Below are 19,495 nucleotides of genomic sequence, written 5' to 3'. Positions count from 1 at the left end.
AAGCAGTGGTATCAACGCAGAGTACTTCGGCGTTCCTCATAATTATGGTTCTATCGGATGATATCGTTACACAGTTCTTGAGTGTGCTGGTTATTCCCACATTTCTGCTACGATCAATCTCCATACCGTCGAGTTCGTATCGAATCTCATCGTACATGAACGCGACGCAATTATTTCCCAATACCAAATCAATCCCTTCAGCTGGTTTGTTTATCTTTAGTTTTCCCTCGATATATAGAAAACTCTCATACGGCAACGTATACAGATCCTGTTGTTGTATGGGTATTCGTATCTCATCGCTGTGCTCAAACGTCGTATTGGCGCATGGGTTGTACGTGCGAGTCTCGATCTTGACGATACGATCGTCAAAGACCGGCTCGCCTTCGATGTTAAAGATATCGGTCATATTTTCTCAGATATTTCGCACCGCGAATCCCAAAGATTGCTAAAATTCAACGTTACGTTTGCAAGTTCTTTACGATACTCATTGGATCTCCCCTGCAACTACTCAAGTCTTGCAACGCTACTTGATTGGACTCAAAATATGGTTGCTGTCTGCTATCCGACATGTTTACCAGCCTTTGCACTTGTTGCTGCTGAACTGACAAACTCTGTGCATTTATATCTCCCGTGTTCGCGCCGGTATATATAGCAACGGAGAACTTTCTGTTACCATTCGTCGTTTGGCGGTTATCGTTCTCCCAGCAGACCTGTTGCTTCTGCGTCTGCGAAAAATCTTGCTGTTGCCCGTCATACGTCGTTTTACTCTCCGCGTTGTAAGCGGTTTTACTATTCTCTGTGCTAGTACCTAACGCTCGTGTAATCACTGAGGAATACGCGACTTGTCCCTGCGATGACGGCCTGGGAACGGTAACATCCAGAGGTGACGGTGGAGTGACTTGTTGTTGCACTCCGCCTTTGTAGGGCTGTGCAGCATTGGTGCACTGATTACCATTGTTTTCGGCATGTTGTTGCAGCGGCGACGGTGACGATATGGTTGCCATCGGACTGTTGTACATGGGATACGCAGGACTTGGCACGTGACCTAGAGGACTGGCTTGCGAATGAGCCTGCAGGGGACTCGGTCGTCGTGGAACGACGACGCTGCAGTCGGGTCCGTTTTGCGTCGAGGTATTGGAGGAATAAGTAGAATCTGTCGAAGTCGCGGATTTGGATCTGCCTGGATGATGATATTCTGTATCGTTCGTTCCCGATCCCGTTAGATAATGTCTGTAAGACGTGGCTTGTTGCTGTTGTTGATTCAAAACATGAAATGCCTGCTGCTGTTGCTGCTGAGGATGCGACTGTAAATTGCTGTTAGACGGCGTCCTCTGGCTGTTTGTAAGCTTGCCGCTGGAATTGTTGCAGTTCGTGGAATTATTCGCAGCATAGTTCAAATTGCGATTGTCCATAATGGAGAAACTGATCGGTGACGATTGATTATCGTGTTGCTCATTTCTCCGATGTTCGACTCCATGGCTCCCCAATTCCGGATAAATCTTGGTTTGCGCTTTAGTTTGAATATTCTGTTGAGCAGTGGCAGTCGCCGCTTTGTTAGGCGGGGACGCAAAATTGCGCGTTCCCTGCTTATCTTGCTGAATCGCTTGCGTAGAACCCGAGCGCGCGGAAGTGCTAAGAAAAATTGTCGTTGACGCAGTCGATCTTGAGGGCGGTTGCGGTATCCTGTATTCCTTACCCGAGGCATTATTCGGCGTCGACACGATACACGATTGCTGATGTTGCAGTCCCGATGACTGCACCTTTCCATTTCCGGCGGCGGATTGACTTCCATTTCCTGCACTCGCATAAGTGTTCGTCAAAGTATCGGAATTGAAAGTCGTCGTCGGTACTTGATGAAAGAACGTCTGTCTACCGCTAATCTGCACCGGAATGGATTTTACGCTAGCCGAGGTAGGCGATTGAGGTCTCACATTGACTGATTTCTTCGCGTCAGCCGGGCAGCTAGCAACCTTAAAGTCCGCGTTACACGCAGATGGACTAGTTAATTGAGATGCATTGATATTATTTATAGTCTGCATTGTACTGAAATGTGCATTGAAGGTGTTTTCGTAACCGCTAGTATTGCTAGGTTTTGTGGAAGGCGGACCAGGGGATGATGGAACGACACTCTCGTGCGGTAAAATACCAAATGGACTAGGAAGCTGCGTATTATTCTGAGGTGTCCAGGCCAGAGTCGATGTCGTAGGCGATGTCGATGCTCCTTGTTGCTCGAAAAACGTAGCTTGATGCGCCGAGCTATAATTCTCTCTTAACGTAGGAATATCGGAATCGCTCGTGGTGTTTTGTTTTGTCACCGATACCGCTTGCGTTTGAGCAAGAGCTTGTCTATGCTGAGTAACATAATGCGCTTGCTTAGTATTGGGATGATGAAAGAGCGGCGAAAAGACTTCATAACCCACAGGGGGTGGAGTTAAAAACCCCCCAGGGTTAAAAGGAGACGGTTGACCCGCCAGAGTTGCTGTTGTATGTGCCGCTTGTAGAAGTAATTGCGACGTCGTTGTTGATGGCACTGCCTGTGTAACAGCCGTTGGTAAATGATGAGGTACAAAATCACTAGTTGTAGTTGATGTTGTCGTTTGAAACGTTCCGGTAGTGCCGCTCGCAGTGAGACGATTATACGATGTATACCATGGACCAATGGGATCCATTACCCAAGCTTGGCACAATAGTGCCTCGCTTGGTACACGTTTAGTAGATTCTTCCAATTTGCAATGTAAAATATGCACTCTGAGATATTCATAACATAACTTTTTATCTCACAACTTTTATATATTCCTTTGGACTTTTATATATAGGAAATTATACTGAAAACATTTCCAACAAATGCAGTCATAAAAATTTCACCCAACCATTGGGATTAGCAGCGCAGAGACTCTCCATCTGAAAAAAAATGCAAATATGAGACTAGTTAAAAGAAACATTAAAGAAACAAAATATAGATAACTCTATGCCTTTCTTATGACAGCCTCTTTTGCTCTTATTAATTCTGTCAATAAGCGCAAAGCATTCGCGTAATCATGATTTCCAGATACAATCTCGTGTTGATAAGAAAACTAATCGCGTTATAAAACGATGAAAGGTAAGTATTGTCGGCTTACGTTTCGTATAGGATCCGGGACGACGTACACAACAATGGAAAAATATACACTCGGTAGCCGACTGATTAGGCGTCTCTGGAATACCGCGGAATCGCGCACTCGGACGTGAATGACGACGAATCAATTGGCGATGTTGGCAAGATCCGAGATTACTCGTCTCGGTGACGCCTCTCGTGATACAACGTTCACTTACGGCGATCAGTGGCGATGACAATCGGCGCGGATACTGCACATCCGACGAGACAGCGGAGAACAATCGTCGCATACTCGACACGGAGGCGGCCCCCGCGACTCGACGACGATGATGACGATGATGATGACAATGATGATGACAATAACGGCGACGCTATCCTTTTCAAGAGCGTGCAGCCATACGACGGAGTATATCGGCCAACGAAACAATGCACTACTCACCGGATCGCTAAACACGACGATGTCTCGGCAAATAACACCGTAAATATGGCTACACAAGCTGCTACAGGACGAACGTGCGACAGGCGATACCAGGCGGGCGGCACCAGCAGCAGCACCAGCAGCCGGAGGGCGAGTCGCAGCTCACATGATCCGAGCGCGTGCGTTCATGAGTAGAACGCATTCCGGGCACCGCTTGACACGGTGTCGCGATGTCACTCAAGGTTCTCGTACAGGCTCATTTATATCATCTAGAATACCGACGACAACCGATATTCATCGACATTCGTGTGCACCGTGCACAATGTCGCCCCGCACTGCTGCCCATTACTGACTACCATTTTGATCCCGGTCAACAATAGACCGTGCCATCTTCCGTCTGCCTCGGGTAAATCGTGCACGCCGAACTTTCGAATGGATAAGCACAAACCCGCGTTTTTTCAAATTTCTATTAAATAAAAATTTATTATAACAATTTATAGCCTGCGTCAGATTTTTGCTAAAGTATAAATATTGTATGAAAAGATCGTCGCATTGTATATATTACATATTGTGAAATATTTCTTCGCAAAGAATACTTTCTCTTGCTCGTCTTTTAATACAGAGACGAACTGCTTTTATTGAATGGAAATGGATGACAAGTATACACACAAAACCAGCAACCTGTTGATTATTAAAATGGATTCGTATTTTCATAGTTGCTTCGCCATCTTTCAAATTTTATTTAAAGTTCAAAATAGTAAAAGCGTTTTTATTTAAATATATATATATATATATATCACACATACACATACACAGAAGGGGAATAAAAGAAAAAAATATAAATATATGTAAGAATGGAAAAGATGAGATGAAAAAAAAAGATTGAAATATTAGATATTAAAAATTCGTAATCACAATAATAACATTTATTATAATCATAATGTAAGAATATATTTATAATATTAGCCTAGTAATTAAATAGCGTAACACGCGAGTACAATCACTTATTACTCCGTGATTGAGATAGATAGGTGGTATCGCGTTTATATTTTTTACAACTGCCAAATTATTGCTACAGTAGAGACTGAGTAGGCAGTTTATGAGAATCCGCGAATTGCTTTACCCAGTAGTGTAAAGAAAAAATATGATTCAACAATTAAGACACTTAGTTGAGTATGTCGCAGATATCATACAAAGTATACCAATGCCACTGTTTGTAGTAAAAATGAATGATAGAATTTGAAAACTCTGTAATGATCTTCGAGAGACGTGAGATTCGAATTTACATAATAAACTTTGTCGCAAAACTAACAATTATCTCAACTTTTGCTTGTTATAGAAAAGAATATGAAAATCAAATAAAAAAAAAGGTTTACATAAATTATTGTTGCATAAATGTCAACAAAACAAGAGTGTAATAACGAAGATATTATCGAGGCGAGAGAATATATTAACAAACTTGACTGTACAGTGGCGGTATCACAGTTATTTTGATATCGTACAATACTTGCAGTCACAACGTCTCATTCAAAAAACTCTTGTTAAATCAAAATAGTCACATAATATAGACATTACATGATTATATACAACTACATCTTCCTCGCGTAAAGATTTATAAACTCATGTTTTCTCTGAGCACAACGAGATATTTTTAGAACGTCCGTACGCTTTTAAGTATGAACACGCTCTTTCAAATATGTGATATAATCCATTAGAAGAAATAAATAAGCTATAAACTACATATTATGAAAATATACATAGTTACGGATTGATATATCATCAGTTGCGACTGAATTCGGATAATTATATTGCGAAGACAGTTTGAAAAAACTTCTTATAAATACGTTTAAAAGTAATAATAATAAATAAAAACAGTATGTGGCAACACAGGACGCATGTGACCTGGCATAGCTTTGGTTTTTTCCTTTTTTTTATGTAAAATACATCCACATTAATATCTAATTACGGTAACATTACAAAATGCAATATGTAATCAATATTGCTCTGTTTTTTATTTATGTTGCTGTTTTTTAAAAGATTTTAACGAACGGCTACCTCATTTGCATCTTTCGCTGTTGCCACATTGCAAACTTTCCATATGCAGCGGTTAGCAATTGATTGAGATGACTCGTCAAGTGTTGACTAACTGCGGAAAATTCTCTTTGCACACGATCCTGAAAACGAGATTTATATAATATTGAGATCTCCATAGACATTGATAAACAAGAAAAAAAATAACGCGCTTACCTCAAAAGGTTTTAATTTAGCAGAATGAAATCTATGTAAAGATTCGTGCATTCTGATTGCTTTTTCCTCAAGTTGTGGTGTCGTTGGAGGAAAACTTCGCCAAAAGTGCCTCAACAACTCGCATGCGCATACATATACATTACACAATTCTTTCTCCAAATCCTTTGGTATTAATTCTGCATAATATTTATTTAAACGATTATGAATATATATTTGTATCCAAATTGGTTCAAGAATATATAGAAGAAATGAGTGAAAATGTGTATATTATATGCTATAAATTTAATATCAAAACTATACTTACGTCCGAGACTCTCTTCCCGAAAACCTTTCATTAAAGATCCGCCAGGCGTTAATTCACCTAAAGCCGATACTGCTGCAGCTGGACTAACTAAGGATGTCGCTGCCTGTCGCGGTAATGTGTTACTATACAGCCATCCAGAAGCCTCCCTTTTCAATTGGCTTAATGTAATAAGTAGTTCTTCTGAAGTTGGTTCTGTATTTCCATATCCTGGTATAGGTCCATGCAAATATCTATCTACATGCGACAGATGCAATGGTGTTTCCTTATTCGTATGTATGTCACAGCTCGTGTCGAGATCATCGTAAGTTATCTTTTCTTGTATTCTACTCTATAAGAAGATATTTGTAAACACATTAGATGATACATTTTCAATTTGTTTGAGTGCCAATTATAATTGCAAAAATAGATTATAACTTTGAATTGATTATACTTTTTTAGTCTTTGGTCCAGCATCCAGTTCGTTATTTGTTACTTTACTCGCAGACGGTGTAGATCCATTTAATTGCGGTTGATTGGTTTGTGTCGATTGTTTGGCAGTGCTGGCTTTCATTACCATTATACTATGTTGATTAAACCTCTTGATCATACTTTGATGAACGATATTTCCTGATGTTTTATCAGACTTGTTACATCCACTTCCATAGTTTTCATCCAGCGTTTGATCCTCGAAGGAAGTGATATCTACCAAAGGATCATTTATCCCAGATTGAAGTTCCTTCTTAAGTTCTTGATCATCTATTTTGGCACATTCGGTAAAAAGATCCTTGGTCCCAGCATTGATACGATCTCTGTGAAAATAATGTGACTGAAAGAACTTTGTCCAGAAATCAGACTCTGACATTTTGTGAGGCACATTTTCCTGATGTTTCCTCTTAACGGCTGGGTAAGTCTTAAATATACATTCTATTATATCGACGGTTAAATTATATTTTAATCCATTGCAGCCATCAGTTTGTGGTTTAATATCCGCCTGAAAAATTTAATCAGTATTTCATTAATAATTCTGATAATTTGTGTATTAAACAAAAAATCTTAGGATAGAAGAAATAGCTTACTAGAAAAGCACTATTAACACCTATCTCTTGGCGTTGAATCTTTTTGGCTTGTGTATACTCTGCGGCATGTTGAGACCAAAATTCCTCGGATGATATAACTTGCGTGATAACTAGATCACGATACAATTGGAGCAACATGGGATGTTCTTGGAGGGTTCTAAAAAAGATGTTTATAGTTGATAAATTAACCATATTACATTCTACTCAAATAATAGAGAAACTAGAGAAATTTTACCTGTTTTTCTCTTCTAACTCTTTATTAACTTTTCTTTTAAATTTTGGTAGTAGCTGTTGCAGCAACTCCTTTACATCGTCTCGATCTTTAATTTGCGCTTCTTGTCCATTTTTATTTACAAAGTGAAATGTAGATGATGTACCGTCGTGTAATACCACTTGCAGTTGAATCTTTGATTTTCCCTCTGGTGATATTTTTTGCGCTGCAAGAAAAAAAAGAGTCAAATATCTTTTAGTCATTTTCTTAACAAAAATTTTTTGAAGACAATACTAATTCACTGTTTACAATACAATTCCTTAAAGACTCACATTTAATATCGGCATATTTGTGGCTGACAGATACAGTATCCCTATTATCGAGCATCCATGCTATTCGTTCGTTCATCACATATAAAGTACCATCTCCTTTTTTATAACGTACTTGACTCACTTGCATTAAAACATCTTCTGACGACGTAGTCATGATGAAGAGAGATACAAAGTATAATATAATTCTTCTAGAAATAATGGACACAATGCTGAGAAAAACAATTATATTAAATAAGATATACATAGAAAAATATTTCGGAGAAAAGAGTGCTGATATTCTTTGTTTTTAAGAAATATAATAATTTAGTATTTAGATTAGAAAAATAGTTATTTTTCACATCAATATATAGTTTAACAAAAAAAGAAAATAATTTTTTGGACAAGACAATATTTTGTCACATATCGCGACGATTTCCGTGCAAAAAGCGATGAGAAAATCCCCCCGTAAATATCGCGTTATCAAGTAGAGAAGAATGGGACACCATAGACCTCGAATTGTTTGTCCTTGAATATCGCGCGACGATTATACGGCGTACTTCATCGATACCGATAAATGTCGTTCGTTTTAGCGAAAAATACGGAAAAGAAGCGGGATATATCAAACGATGAGAGAAAGAGAATATCGCTTGACGTCGTGGAAACGATGCAACATCGTGGCGCCAACACCGAGACGATGCAGCGCATCGTGGAGTTGACGATTGCAGTTTTTGTCGATGAAACGTTTTAATTGGTCCAAAAATTGCTTTCCCGCGTACTATCGCGCGTTCCCCGTTCACGGCGTGCAAAATACGACGTGAAAAGCATGCGTTTACCGGTGTCGGGTCGCCAAAAGCCGCGGAGCAGTATGGAGGCCCGTCGAGCGGCACGGCCATGTGCAGAAACACACATCGGTGGACGCATCGCGAGCACGGCTACGGACGGACCGTCGGTACGGACAACACCATCGACCTGCGGCGACTGACGACACTATGTTGCTCAAGCGACAGCGTCGTCGTCGCTTCCTGTGCGGACCGCTCGTCCTTATTTCGTCTTCCGTCTCGCATCCGTCGCGCGTTAAATTTGCACCCGTGCACGCTCAGGAATTCAGCAGTTATTTCGTGCATTTACGAATAAAACCGGCTACGCGTTCTCTCGATAGAAATTATTTTCAATTTCTCGAGTTACGATATTGAGCACAAGACCGTTGCGCGCCGCGCGCGTAATCGAACGTGCGCATGCGCGATCGACTCGTGGCGCCAAATTATGATTCGGTTTTTGGATGAGAAGAGAAACGTCTGAAATATATACACATTGTTCGATTTTGGAAATTTCTTAGTCAAATATATAATCGAAATTGATTCACATCGATCGTCTTTCTCGTAAATATTAAGGCCTACAAATAAATAGACCTTCGAATAAACTGATCTATATGGAAGGTATGTGCGAATATAAATTCATTATGTCATATAAGAAAATATGTATCTTTTTCAACAGATTTGTGTATATACTGTTTGTAAATATGCAAAATTATTATTTTAATTAAATAATGTATATATATATAGATATATATATCAGTGAGATGTAATAATTTTCATCATGTAACCAGTTAGATGTTAGATCAATATTAAGGTTACCATAGAAAGTAGTATGTTTTGCAAGTACTGAAAAAATCTACAAGATCGAGAAAAAAAAAATCCAGTGGTATTTTTACTTACAATAACGAGTTATATCGAGACAACGTATACATATCTTTCAAAAGTTAAGACTGGATGGAATTATTTTCCGTCGACACAGAATTCGAGTACGTAATACGGAAACCGGAGCAACAAAGAATATGTTTCGGTTCCGGACAATCACGCGATACTTCCAACAAGGGAGCGAGCCCCTTTATGAAATATTACATTTTAGAAGACAATCCCAATATAGGGCCTGGTTCATATAATGTCTTGGAATCTTTTAACGCTATGAAAACTAGGGTAACTAACTCTTTTATATACATATATATTAAGTTACTATTTTAATATTAAATTATGTTAAAATTATATTTATTTAATCTCTTTCTCACTAGCCATGTTCTCATAGCATCAGCAAAAAGGGCTATAGTGGCCTTGCTCGATTTGGCAAATCTATTGCTTATGTGGAAGATTATCCATCACCATCTGGTTACAATGTTTCTTCCTTTCCTAAACATATTAAATCACAGAAATACCCATTTGGATCTACCAGTGAAAGAAAATTCTTGCATGTCAACAAAAATCCAGGGTAAAGAACTTCCATACATTATTTTTGCAGAAGTTTTCTGCAAAGTAACGATAGTTTTGCTTCAGGCCCGGTATGTACATCAGCAAAGAGATAAAAGGCATTACATTTCAACATAGTTTCGGCGGTAGAGTTAAAATGCAATTCGGTATCGATTTCAAGTGTTGTAGTCGCAACACGGATACTTGCAAGATATGTGGCAAAAAGCCAACAGGAGATTATTGGCACTTGAATAACAAGATCTTCTTGTGCAGGATTTGTATGACACGAGAATTTCAAGAACAAATAAAATTTAAGAAGAGGGAACTTGAATTATTCCGTGTAAGATTTCAGTATTATTAATATAAATTCTTTAATAATGTTTATATAATTATATATGATTATGTAATCGTAGAAAATAAGAGACTGCTCGGGCATTCACATTCATGAAGGCACTGATGCAAAGATATGGTTGATACATCCTGCTATAGCCAAACAATGGACAAGAAGAGAAACATATCTCTCAGCTTATTTAAAAGATTAACAAAATTGGGATTATAACAGATATTAAATTTCGAATATAATTTTTTTATCCACAATTTTCTATCTTATGATTTTACTATTATTATTATATGCATCAAATATAAAAAAAGTTTTTTTACATAGATTGAATTTATTTAATTATTAATCAATATTTATACATTTTCATAAATTTATGTATGTCTAATTTTAGGCGCTATATACACACAAAGATTATATAAAAATATGCGCATATATATATATATATATATAGTAAATACTTCAAATAATATAATAGTTTAAATATTCTGAATAGAGTGCTCCAATGTCAATATTTACTTGATATTATCATTATGTATACACAGTCATCAGTCAATAGGATAAGTTCTGAGTTAGTTTAGATGATATCTTTTTCAAAAAGAAGAAAATATATGATAAGTATATAATAAGTTAATTCAAGCACCAGTACCACAATTAATTATTAACTAATTTAAAGCTTCTGTTTCCTCATTGCTTTCTTGCATATATTAAATTATAATGTCAGAAATGAAAAATATAAAATTTCTTGCAAAATGTAACGATTTTCTTACATACCACCACTCACATTTAAAAATTAGTAAGATATATTGAAAACTCTCTTTTTTATTAATAAATGTACATGTAACTGCATGTATCTTAAATTCCGGCAAAAATATGATTTATGACAAATAATCAAGATTTAGAATTATTTATTAATCCAGGAACCGAAAGGGAAAAATCTTCAATATATTTTATAAATCTATATTATTGATTGCAATTGTGGTAGCATACAAAAAAAATTAATTTGATTCGCAAGAATATTCATACAATTGCTTTCTTCTAACATCACAATTCAATTTAATGTCTGTGAAGGATCAGAAATCTTAAGCATGTACTTTAATTAGCATGTCCACATTAAACATTAGGCTTTCAAGAAAAATCCTATCTAATATAGATGAATTTTAATGGAAAATCGATATAGTACTCCATGTTGTCACTAATATTAATACTCATTCATCTCTCAATTTACTTGGCATAATTATAAGTAATGTTTGCAATTATGTTATATCATAAAATATACATCTATAAATATATGTTGTATATATTATATATATATGCATTTATAGATATATTTTTTATATATGTATTTTATATATTGCAGTCATTGTAAAGTCCTTTTTTTAAAAAGGCTTAAAATTTTTATAAAACAATGGCTTACAAAAATTCAACGTTTTATAAAAAAGCTAAATCTTCTTGTAAAAAGACTCAGTTTACAAAAAAACAAAAAAAAACAATATTTAAAAAAAGCAATTGCATGTTGCAATATTGTACTTTTAAAAAGATAAAATCATCAATTAATTTTCTTCATTATTCTACGAAAAAAATTTAGTGAATATTTTAATCAAAGAATGTGAATGCTATATAAAATATTTCATATTTCGGCAAAATAAACTATGATTTTCTAATGATTTCTTAATACTTTTATGCAAAATAATTAAAAAGACTGTGGATATATTTATGAAAAAAAACATGTGATTTTATCTAAAAAAATTGAAGATCTTCAAATCTCCCCTAAGTAATTTCATCCATAAAAAAATTTATCTTCTGCATACACTAGTTCTTTCTGTACAGTACAATTTTCGTTCGATAAATTTTTCCTCTCTACCAGCAAATATAGTTTTGAAGATATTGTTGATTGTTATTGGTTCATTCTGTACACATACACATGCATATACAAAGATTGTTTTTTTCTATATATTCTAGTCTAATTACAAATCTTACACAAGTATCCAAAAGTATTTAATTATCTGCTGACACATTCTGAATATCATTTTGTCGATTCGTCATTACCGAAACTATCTTAATATCTTCCACAGGATTGCCGCCTTCAGGCGCTTGTCTCGATACTCCGGGAACAGACAATTCGGTGGAGCAGTAATCCCTCGTTTTGGTATCTGTTTGCTGTTCTGATGATTTGTCGAATGACCTAATATCAATCATCGATTCCGTACTATTATCCGACATTAAATCATTGTTGTTGGATTTATATATGACGGTTACATCATTACTGCTGTCGATATTTCCCGATATATTTGAATCTGTCAAAGCGGAAAATTCTCCCGTGCTCTCTTCAGACTCTAATGCGCTTGTCTGACTTTTTGTTGGCACATCGTTTCGAAATAAAGTCGTTTTGTTCTCCGTTGAATGATCGATTTTACTATCATTGCCGCGCATCATTGCCATGCCGAAACTTTTCGCGTACTGATTGTCCAGTTGCTCTGCTTCTCCTTCCGGTGATACAGCACTCGTAATTTGCAGATCTGGCAACAAATGTTGATAGAGCAGCGGATTGAATATATTGTCCAAGTCCATATGACGTACATTGGAAGTGATTAGATATGTCGTTAGTTCATCACAATTAGAATTTTCGTTATTTTCTTCCGCAACTAATTCTTCGCGTATCACTGTCGATATTCTATTACGAGGCTGTGATTCCGATATTTGGGATGATTTGGAAAAACTTTCATCGTCGATCGTGACTAGATTCGTTGTATAAGAGTAAGCATGCGGTTCGCTCAAATCATCAGTCTGAGTGGGCACTGAACAAGTATCGATATCACGATCGTTCCTGCCTTTATCCTGAGAATTATTTCTATGTTCCCGTAAACTTGCAAACAGTTCGAGAATGTCTTTTCTCATTGGTATGGCCGCTGCCGAAGGCGGCCTGGGCGGCAAGTCCAAGGAAAGCTTGTCGAGTAGATGATTTATATGTGTTTTGGTACCTCGTGCCGGATACTCTGCGCTGCTACTTGATAGATAATTACGAGTCGACGAACTGCATCGATTTTGATACTGATTGTGATAATAGTCGAGATGTTGTGCGAAACGCGCGTTGGAACCGGTGCAATACCCGGTATCAGTCGTATCCGAATTTATAGCTCTAACTTGATCGGAACCCTGCTCAAAATGTGAATTATAATTACTGCTTATAGCGGAAATCTGTCCCTCCTCATTTCGATCGCTCTGTATATTATTCTGTTTCGGCATTTGTGATATGCCGTTAGCAGAGTACCCGAAACCTGTGCTTTGCGGTGTAATCTCGACGTTTTTATCAACGGTATTTTCATTATCGCTATTTGGTTCGATCATGTCAAAATCGTTATCAAAATCATCTTCAAAAGCCGTATTTGTGACATCACTTAAACGTGACTGCAAACGTTTTGTGATCTCATCTAGTTCGGTAAATTTTTGCCTATAATACACATGTCGATCATAATTAAATTTGTACAAAGAATAGTAACATAAAGTAAAGAAAGTAATCCTAATACTATACTTACTTCAAAGATAACGATAAGAAAGACATAGAAACATCTTCCAGCCCGTGACCAATTTCTGCTACAAATTCAACCGACTTGTGATCACTTTGTGCATATCTATCTTTATTATGGTTTGCATATGATAACATTCGATGCGCATTATTAGATTCTGCTGTATCGTTACAAGATGTGTTGTACAGATGCCAGTTTATCTGCGACAAATTACTGCATCTGGTTAGATTAATAGCATCAGTTGGTGCAAATTTTCCCAAAGGTAAACTATCCAGAGGTGTTATAGTTACCTAAATTAAATTAATTACACATATATGACTTTTAATTAAATATATACGTTTTGTTTAAAATAATCACAAAAATTTACTTTAATTTGTCCGTTGCATTTTCCGGTAAAATCCATAATGTGAAACCACCCAGACACTGTGGGAAATCCAGCTATCAGAACCGAAAGATCGACAGCAGAAAAACCAATCACGATGTCTTTTCCTAAATTTATTTCTGTCGACGTATCTGGATCGATCAAATACCATACCTTGAGGATTAATCTTTTCTGATTCTAAAACATAAATTATTATTATAAATAAAACATGTATCAAATATAAAGTTATATATGATAAGAAATATGCGATGGATATTTGCAAAAATTACGTACGTTTAAAAGTAGATCCATTGGCAGTTTTGCGTCGCATTTCCAATTCCATTTTGGATTGCAGCTGTGCGGAAAAACATTTGTCGTCATATATGAATTCAATTGGCTACTAGAATCGGATTTATGAGTTAAATCCTGAAAAGTCACGTATGTACTCGGTTCCATGAATTCATTCGCTCTTTTCATCTTCGGCAAATGTAGTGCGCATTCAATTTCCACGACAGATCGGAAGAAAGAACCATCGCAATCGGTATTTAATTCTTCTCTTTCCGCATTTTCTTTCGTCACGGATAAATTTGAAAAATTATCATAAGCATTATTGCGCTGTCGATCTAATTCTTCGTCGTATTCTGCACCGACGCCAACGCTTCTATACGTTTCCATAGGTAATTGAAAATCATTTCTCGGACTACAACTATTATCGCTATTGTCAGTGAGACTATTACTATTTAGGGTATTTAAATGTAACTCTTTTTCATTCATTTCTCCTTCATCCGCTTGATTCATCTCTGTTTGCGCTGACTGGTCAGTACTGGTCTTATTAGTATGTAACGCATTCGTTAAACGGTCAACTAAGGCATGTAAAGCCAAATGTTCGGGAGGTTCAACTTCTTCCACTGGTTTCTCCGATTTCGCATCTTGAAGACTCGAGATATCAGTTTGACTTTCTTGACTCTTGTAATCGGCGGATGAATCTCGATCGGTTGTATTATAAACGTGATAAGCGAAATTATTATCGCGTGTAACTTTCCGTGAACTGAGATTTAACATCTCAGGAACATTATACGGTAAATTCTCTTGGTAAACGTTCGTTGCATTATTCGTATTGTCAAGAACATGACAGTGATAAAGTGTTCGCGGTATGGCACTAGTATTTCTTAGACCTCTTGACACTTCTAGTAATGCAATTTGCTCCGCAGTACCAAGTGCGACCAGTGCAAGCAATTCTCCGCGAGATTCTCCGCTTATTGGATTGTTAATACCGACCCAACCATCCACGCTTATTACAGGATACTGTGTAAAAACATACAAATTTTATGTAATTAATTTTGAGAATATTAAATCTGATGAAAATAAAATTAATTATAATTACCTTTGACAATAGCAAGTGAGGTAAAACAAGTGGATCTCTATATGCAATGTATAACTGATGTACAGGTAGTTTTGCTATTCCCAACAGATTATCTGTCTCACTGTTTTGTCGACTGTATACTTCTATGATTATATAATTATCTCTAATTCTCTCCAATAATTCTATACCGTGAATTAATGGTACTAGCTGCAACAAATTTTTGTTTTTAATGTAAAATTCACTTTTGTGTTTATAAATCATTTCATTGGACGTAAGAGAAAAAATGTGTACTTGAAAGAAATGATAGAATGGATTTTTCGTATTACTACAGATTTGACTTGTTGCTTTATCCTCTCGCCAAAATGCTCTACATATTAAATAGGTATTAGATTCTTGTGGTAAATTTTTACCCTCGGCTACATATATCAAGCCATGAAGTAAAACCTAAAATCAAATGCAAATGATAAGAGTCATGATAAATATTTATTTAAAACATAACTATTATATCTGAATGAGTGCCATAACGAATATCAATTAGCCATAACCATGCTATATACAACCGTCCATGTTAAGTGAGTGTTACTACGATTATCTTACTGTTACTATTTCTTGCTCAAAAACATTCTGGTTCATTTAGTACAAACAGCCAAACGACGTTAAAGTACTCATTCGTGCTTTAATTATATCATTTAAAGTTACCTTATCTTTAGTACCATTTTCTGGGTTATTTGTATCAATCTTTTTATTATCTGAGCTTCGTTCTCGGTGCTCCGCTACATCTCTTGTAGCAATCAAATCCTTATTGTTATTACTAGTTAAACATTCAATTCGTTTAGCAGAGACAGACGAGACTTTGCTACTAGATTTGGAAGAATGAGTCCCTGTTGCATTCCTGTATTTATTACCATTTGAGCTTAAAGATTTTATTTCCAAAACAGGAATATTTTCTTTTGCAGACATTACTGCATCTAATAAAATAACTCTATTATCCGATATTCGATCCCTGGTTTATATATCTCAAAAATATATTATACTCACCAACAAATTCTTTCCCAAAGTAAGTAAAATCATAGCCTAATTCTGCTGTGACCTTTAGATCACCTATTTTAATGCCTTTATTAATAATATTTATACGCTGGGTACTGCTTAAATTTACAGTATTTGTAATGTCATTGATATTCATGGAACCACATCCTAACTCGGTTGGGAACTTTTGATTAAGATGTCGAACAAAAATTTTAAATGTCAAAGGAAAATTTTTTTTTATGATGTGTCTCTGTATACTATAGGTACTTTCAGAGTTAAAGTCAATGACTGTAAAAGTTATATATTATTCTATTAAATATTTTAAATAAAAAATTTTTGTCTTAATTATATCTTATGTATTTAAATAATTTTCATAAAACAATGCAAATCTTTACCTTGACCCACTTGTTTTTTAGCACATGTCCTTACAAGCTTAATTTCTTTATTAGATTTTATATTTGTTTGTCTTGCAGATCCAAATGTTGTATTATATTGAATAAAATACATCAGTGACAATGGTACACCATCTGTGCTTAAAAAAAGAACATATGAATTATTCATATCAAACGTTTTTAAAAAATATAATATTTAAAATATATTGATATAAATATATATTAATGTCAATTTTTTTATGAAATATAAAATGACAGAAGAAAAATTTACGTTGCAAACATGTAGATTTTGCACGTCTATATCCCGCAGAACTCAGTGTAAAGGATTCAATGAAAATTCTTATACTATCTACATGATCCAGAGGATGTGCTCCTAAAATATAAAAAAAATTATGTATTATTGAACTATTCAAATTCATCATATTAATTTACTCTATTTACAAATCTTTATTAACTTTACCAACCTTTCATTTCACCATCTATTGTCTTTTCATACAATACATTTACAGAACTGTTTAATTTTACAAGAGAATTTTCATTCCCTTGTCTAATGTCCATATTATCTTTTTTACTAGCTGTAATTGTTTCAGAAGCCAGATCTATCAAACTTGGAGTTGGAGATGTTGATCTCAACGTGTTTAAGGCTTTCTTCTCCTCTAAGGAAGTCATTTCGGTTCCCAAAATATATTCGTAAAGTTTTGCTTCATTTTCTGCTGAAGCATAAGAACATAAATCATTGCTAATTGAATTATCGCTAAGAGCTAAAGAATCGTCATTGTAAGTCTCCTTCAATATTGCTCCTCTAAGTCGCTGTGCTCTGGCAACAATCTGAGCAACTAGATTGTCTGTTACCATTTCATTAAACTTTGTTTTCGATTCTTGAAAATCTAGTCGCTCGGCTTTAAGAATAGATCTGTATGCATCATATGTATCATTGTTTGTAGATTTTGTAAAATTTCTTTTTTTAATAACATCAGCATTTTTGTAAGATGTCACTGGTATATCTTCATTATATTGCAAATTATCGTCAACTGATGCTAAAACATCGCTTTTATCTTGTTTTTTATTGTATTTGCATGTTTTCAATTGCATATTTGGAAGTTTTGTTAAATATATTAATTGCAAAGAAACATGTATTTTCCCTATTCTATCGCCATTGTTATTTAATATTGGAACAAACTGAGTATAATATTTACATGTAAATATCTTAGACAAATCTCCTACACGTGCTGTGCCAATAACCTTGTGAGTTTTTTCTGCAATAATCACTAATTCTAATGTTCCACAATTTTTAAGATAATCCTCAAAAAGCGTTGCATTAGTTTTTATAGCATATATTTTGGTTGTATCCTCATCTGTTCTTGCTGTATCTATAATACTATCTATCGGCCTAGAAGAAAACATTAAAACTTTTGTGAGTTATGTGCATTGTATGGTCTCACGAAAGCAATAAAATATGTTTAAATATATATGATTAAGACACAATATTTGTTTAAGCATCAATCGTTTTTCTCATCTGATGCATTGTAAAAAAAAGTTACTCCGAAGCACAGACATTATAATCACCTGAATTGAGCACTGTCGTGTTCGCCCCACCAGGAAGCCACTACTGTGACATCTCCGGGACTTCTATGCCAGACAACTTCGTCAATAACGAGCCTCAAGTTACCGTGAATTTTGCCTTCGACTAATGGTGGCAGAGATCTGTACGGCTTCACTTCTGAATCCATTTATTTTCTGTAAGACAACGTATACCTGACATTTCATACATCTGTCATCAGAATTAGGTTAAAAGCACGCCGAACAACCATGCGATACGACGTGATAGAGCAGATGTGACGGCTACAGAAGCGGCCTGATAAATGATGACAGGCTTGCCAATTTAAAATTTAAGGGTCGGTAAAGAGAGTGATTTTTTCGAGAAAAAAAAAAAAAAAAATTTATGAGTTGATAAACAAGGTATAGCCACCGACGAGATACTATTAAAGATCGCTGGTCCGGCTGGCCCTGAGTAAATTTTCGTGACTACTAAGTGGGTCTGCTGGGCCCGGAAATAATAGAAGATTGGTGACATTGCCGGCCATTTTGACTGAATCGAAGATAAATACACGAGTTATTTAATTCATATGGTTATTTTAGTTCATCCAGTTATTGTTTTATTATCGAAAATATATAGATCTTTTATGTAACTGTCTCAAAAATAACAAAATAAACATTTTATTGTATCAAATTACTGTTTTATTACCGACAATGCAAAGATTTACTTAGCGCATCAAGTTTTTTTGTTTTTTTTTTAATCACCAGCTACATAAAATATATTTTCGATAATAAAACAACAGCTGAATTAGCTAAAATAATCGCATGATTCATAATTATCTTTATAATTAATGCAATCAAAACGGCCGGTAATGTTATTAATCTTGTATTATCTCCGGGCCCACTTGGGTTGTGTTCAAAAACATCACCCGTGTACACACGAGCGTTGTTCTATCTTTATTCAACTTTTAGTAAATAACAAAGATAGAACGACGCTCGGTGCACACGATGATGTTTCCGAACGCAGCCTTGATAGTCACGAAAATTTACCTAGGATCGTGAGTCTACTCAGG

The 19,495-nt window shown here is 35.6% G+C and overlaps 4 protein-coding genes across 6 annotated transcripts; 1 reads left to right on the top strand and 3 right to left on the bottom strand.

Moving 5' to 3' along the window:
* Positions 1-458: 458 nt before the first annotated feature.
* LOC138944255 (putative uncharacterized protein DDB_G0285119) lies at positions 459-3,869 on the bottom strand. The gene is made up of 2 exons (XM_070315167.1): positions 3,120-3,869; positions 459-2,901 (listed from the first exon to the last, which is right to left on the bottom strand). The coding sequence occupies exon 2, from the start codon at positions 2,667-2,669 to the stop codon at positions 459-461; it is 2,211 nt and encodes a 736-aa protein (XP_070171268.1). The 5' UTR covers positions 2,670-2,901; positions 3,120-3,869.
* Positions 3,870-4,446: 577 nt separating this feature from the next.
* Tfb1 (transcription factor B1) lies at positions 4,447-8,573 on the bottom strand. Of its 3 annotated transcripts, none has more exons than XM_070315175.1 (8): positions 8,474-8,573; positions 7,662-7,870; positions 7,354-7,555; positions 7,119-7,275; positions 6,494-7,033; positions 6,064-6,391; positions 5,760-5,935; positions 4,447-5,686 (listed from the first exon to the last, which is right to left on the bottom strand). In XM_070315175.1, the coding sequence occupies exons 2-8, from the start codon at positions 7,813-7,815 to the stop codon at positions 5,564-5,566; spliced, it is 1,680 nt and encodes a 559-aa protein (XP_070171276.1). In that variant the 5' UTR covers positions 7,816-7,870; positions 8,474-8,573; the 3' UTR covers positions 4,447-5,563. The 3 variants fall into 3 exon arrangements, with proteins under 3 accessions (XP_070171276.1, XP_070171277.1, XP_070171278.1); XM_070315176.1 differs by having other exon boundaries at positions 7,662-7,849; positions 8,474-8,552; XM_070315177.1 differs by having other exon boundaries at positions 7,662-7,846; positions 8,474-8,538.
* A 746-nt stretch (positions 8,574-9,319) lies between these two features.
* LOC138944262 (uncharacterized) lies at positions 9,320-10,498 on the top strand. The gene is made up of 4 exons (XM_070315179.1): positions 9,320-9,616; positions 9,709-9,902; positions 9,968-10,220; positions 10,294-10,498. Exons 1-4 carry the CDS (start codon positions 9,410-9,412, stop codon positions 10,420-10,422), a joined length of 783 nt encoding a protein of 260 aa, XP_070171280.1. The 5' UTR covers positions 9,320-9,409; the 3' UTR covers positions 10,423-10,498.
* Positions 10,499-11,873: 1,375 nt separating this feature from the next.
* Positions 11,874-18,774, bottom strand: LOC138944261 (uncharacterized). Its single transcript, XM_070315178.1, has 12 exons — positions 18,453-18,774; positions 17,351-18,276; positions 17,158-17,259; positions 16,890-17,021; positions 16,507-16,782; positions 16,168-16,436; positions 15,760-15,912; positions 15,490-15,675; positions 14,400-15,410; positions 14,112-14,303; positions 13,754-14,034; positions 11,874-13,668 (listed from the first exon to the last, which is right to left on the bottom strand). Exons 1-12 carry the CDS (start codon positions 18,614-18,616, stop codon positions 12,216-12,218), a joined length of 5,145 nt encoding a protein of 1,714 aa, XP_070171279.1. The 5' UTR covers positions 18,617-18,774; the 3' UTR covers positions 11,874-12,215.
* Between the last annotated feature and the right edge of the window lie 721 nt (positions 18,775-19,495).

This window comes from Polyergus mexicanus, unplaced genomic scaffold, assembly GCF_030449975.1.
Source record: "Polyergus mexicanus isolate NDT 795.1 unplaced genomic scaffold, iyPolMexi1.0 SCAF_136, whole genome shotgun sequence".
Classification (NCBI taxonomy): Eukaryota; Metazoa; Arthropoda; class Insecta; order Hymenoptera; family Formicidae; genus Polyergus; species Polyergus mexicanus.
This window is presented reverse-complemented; position numbering and strand designations above follow the sequence as displayed.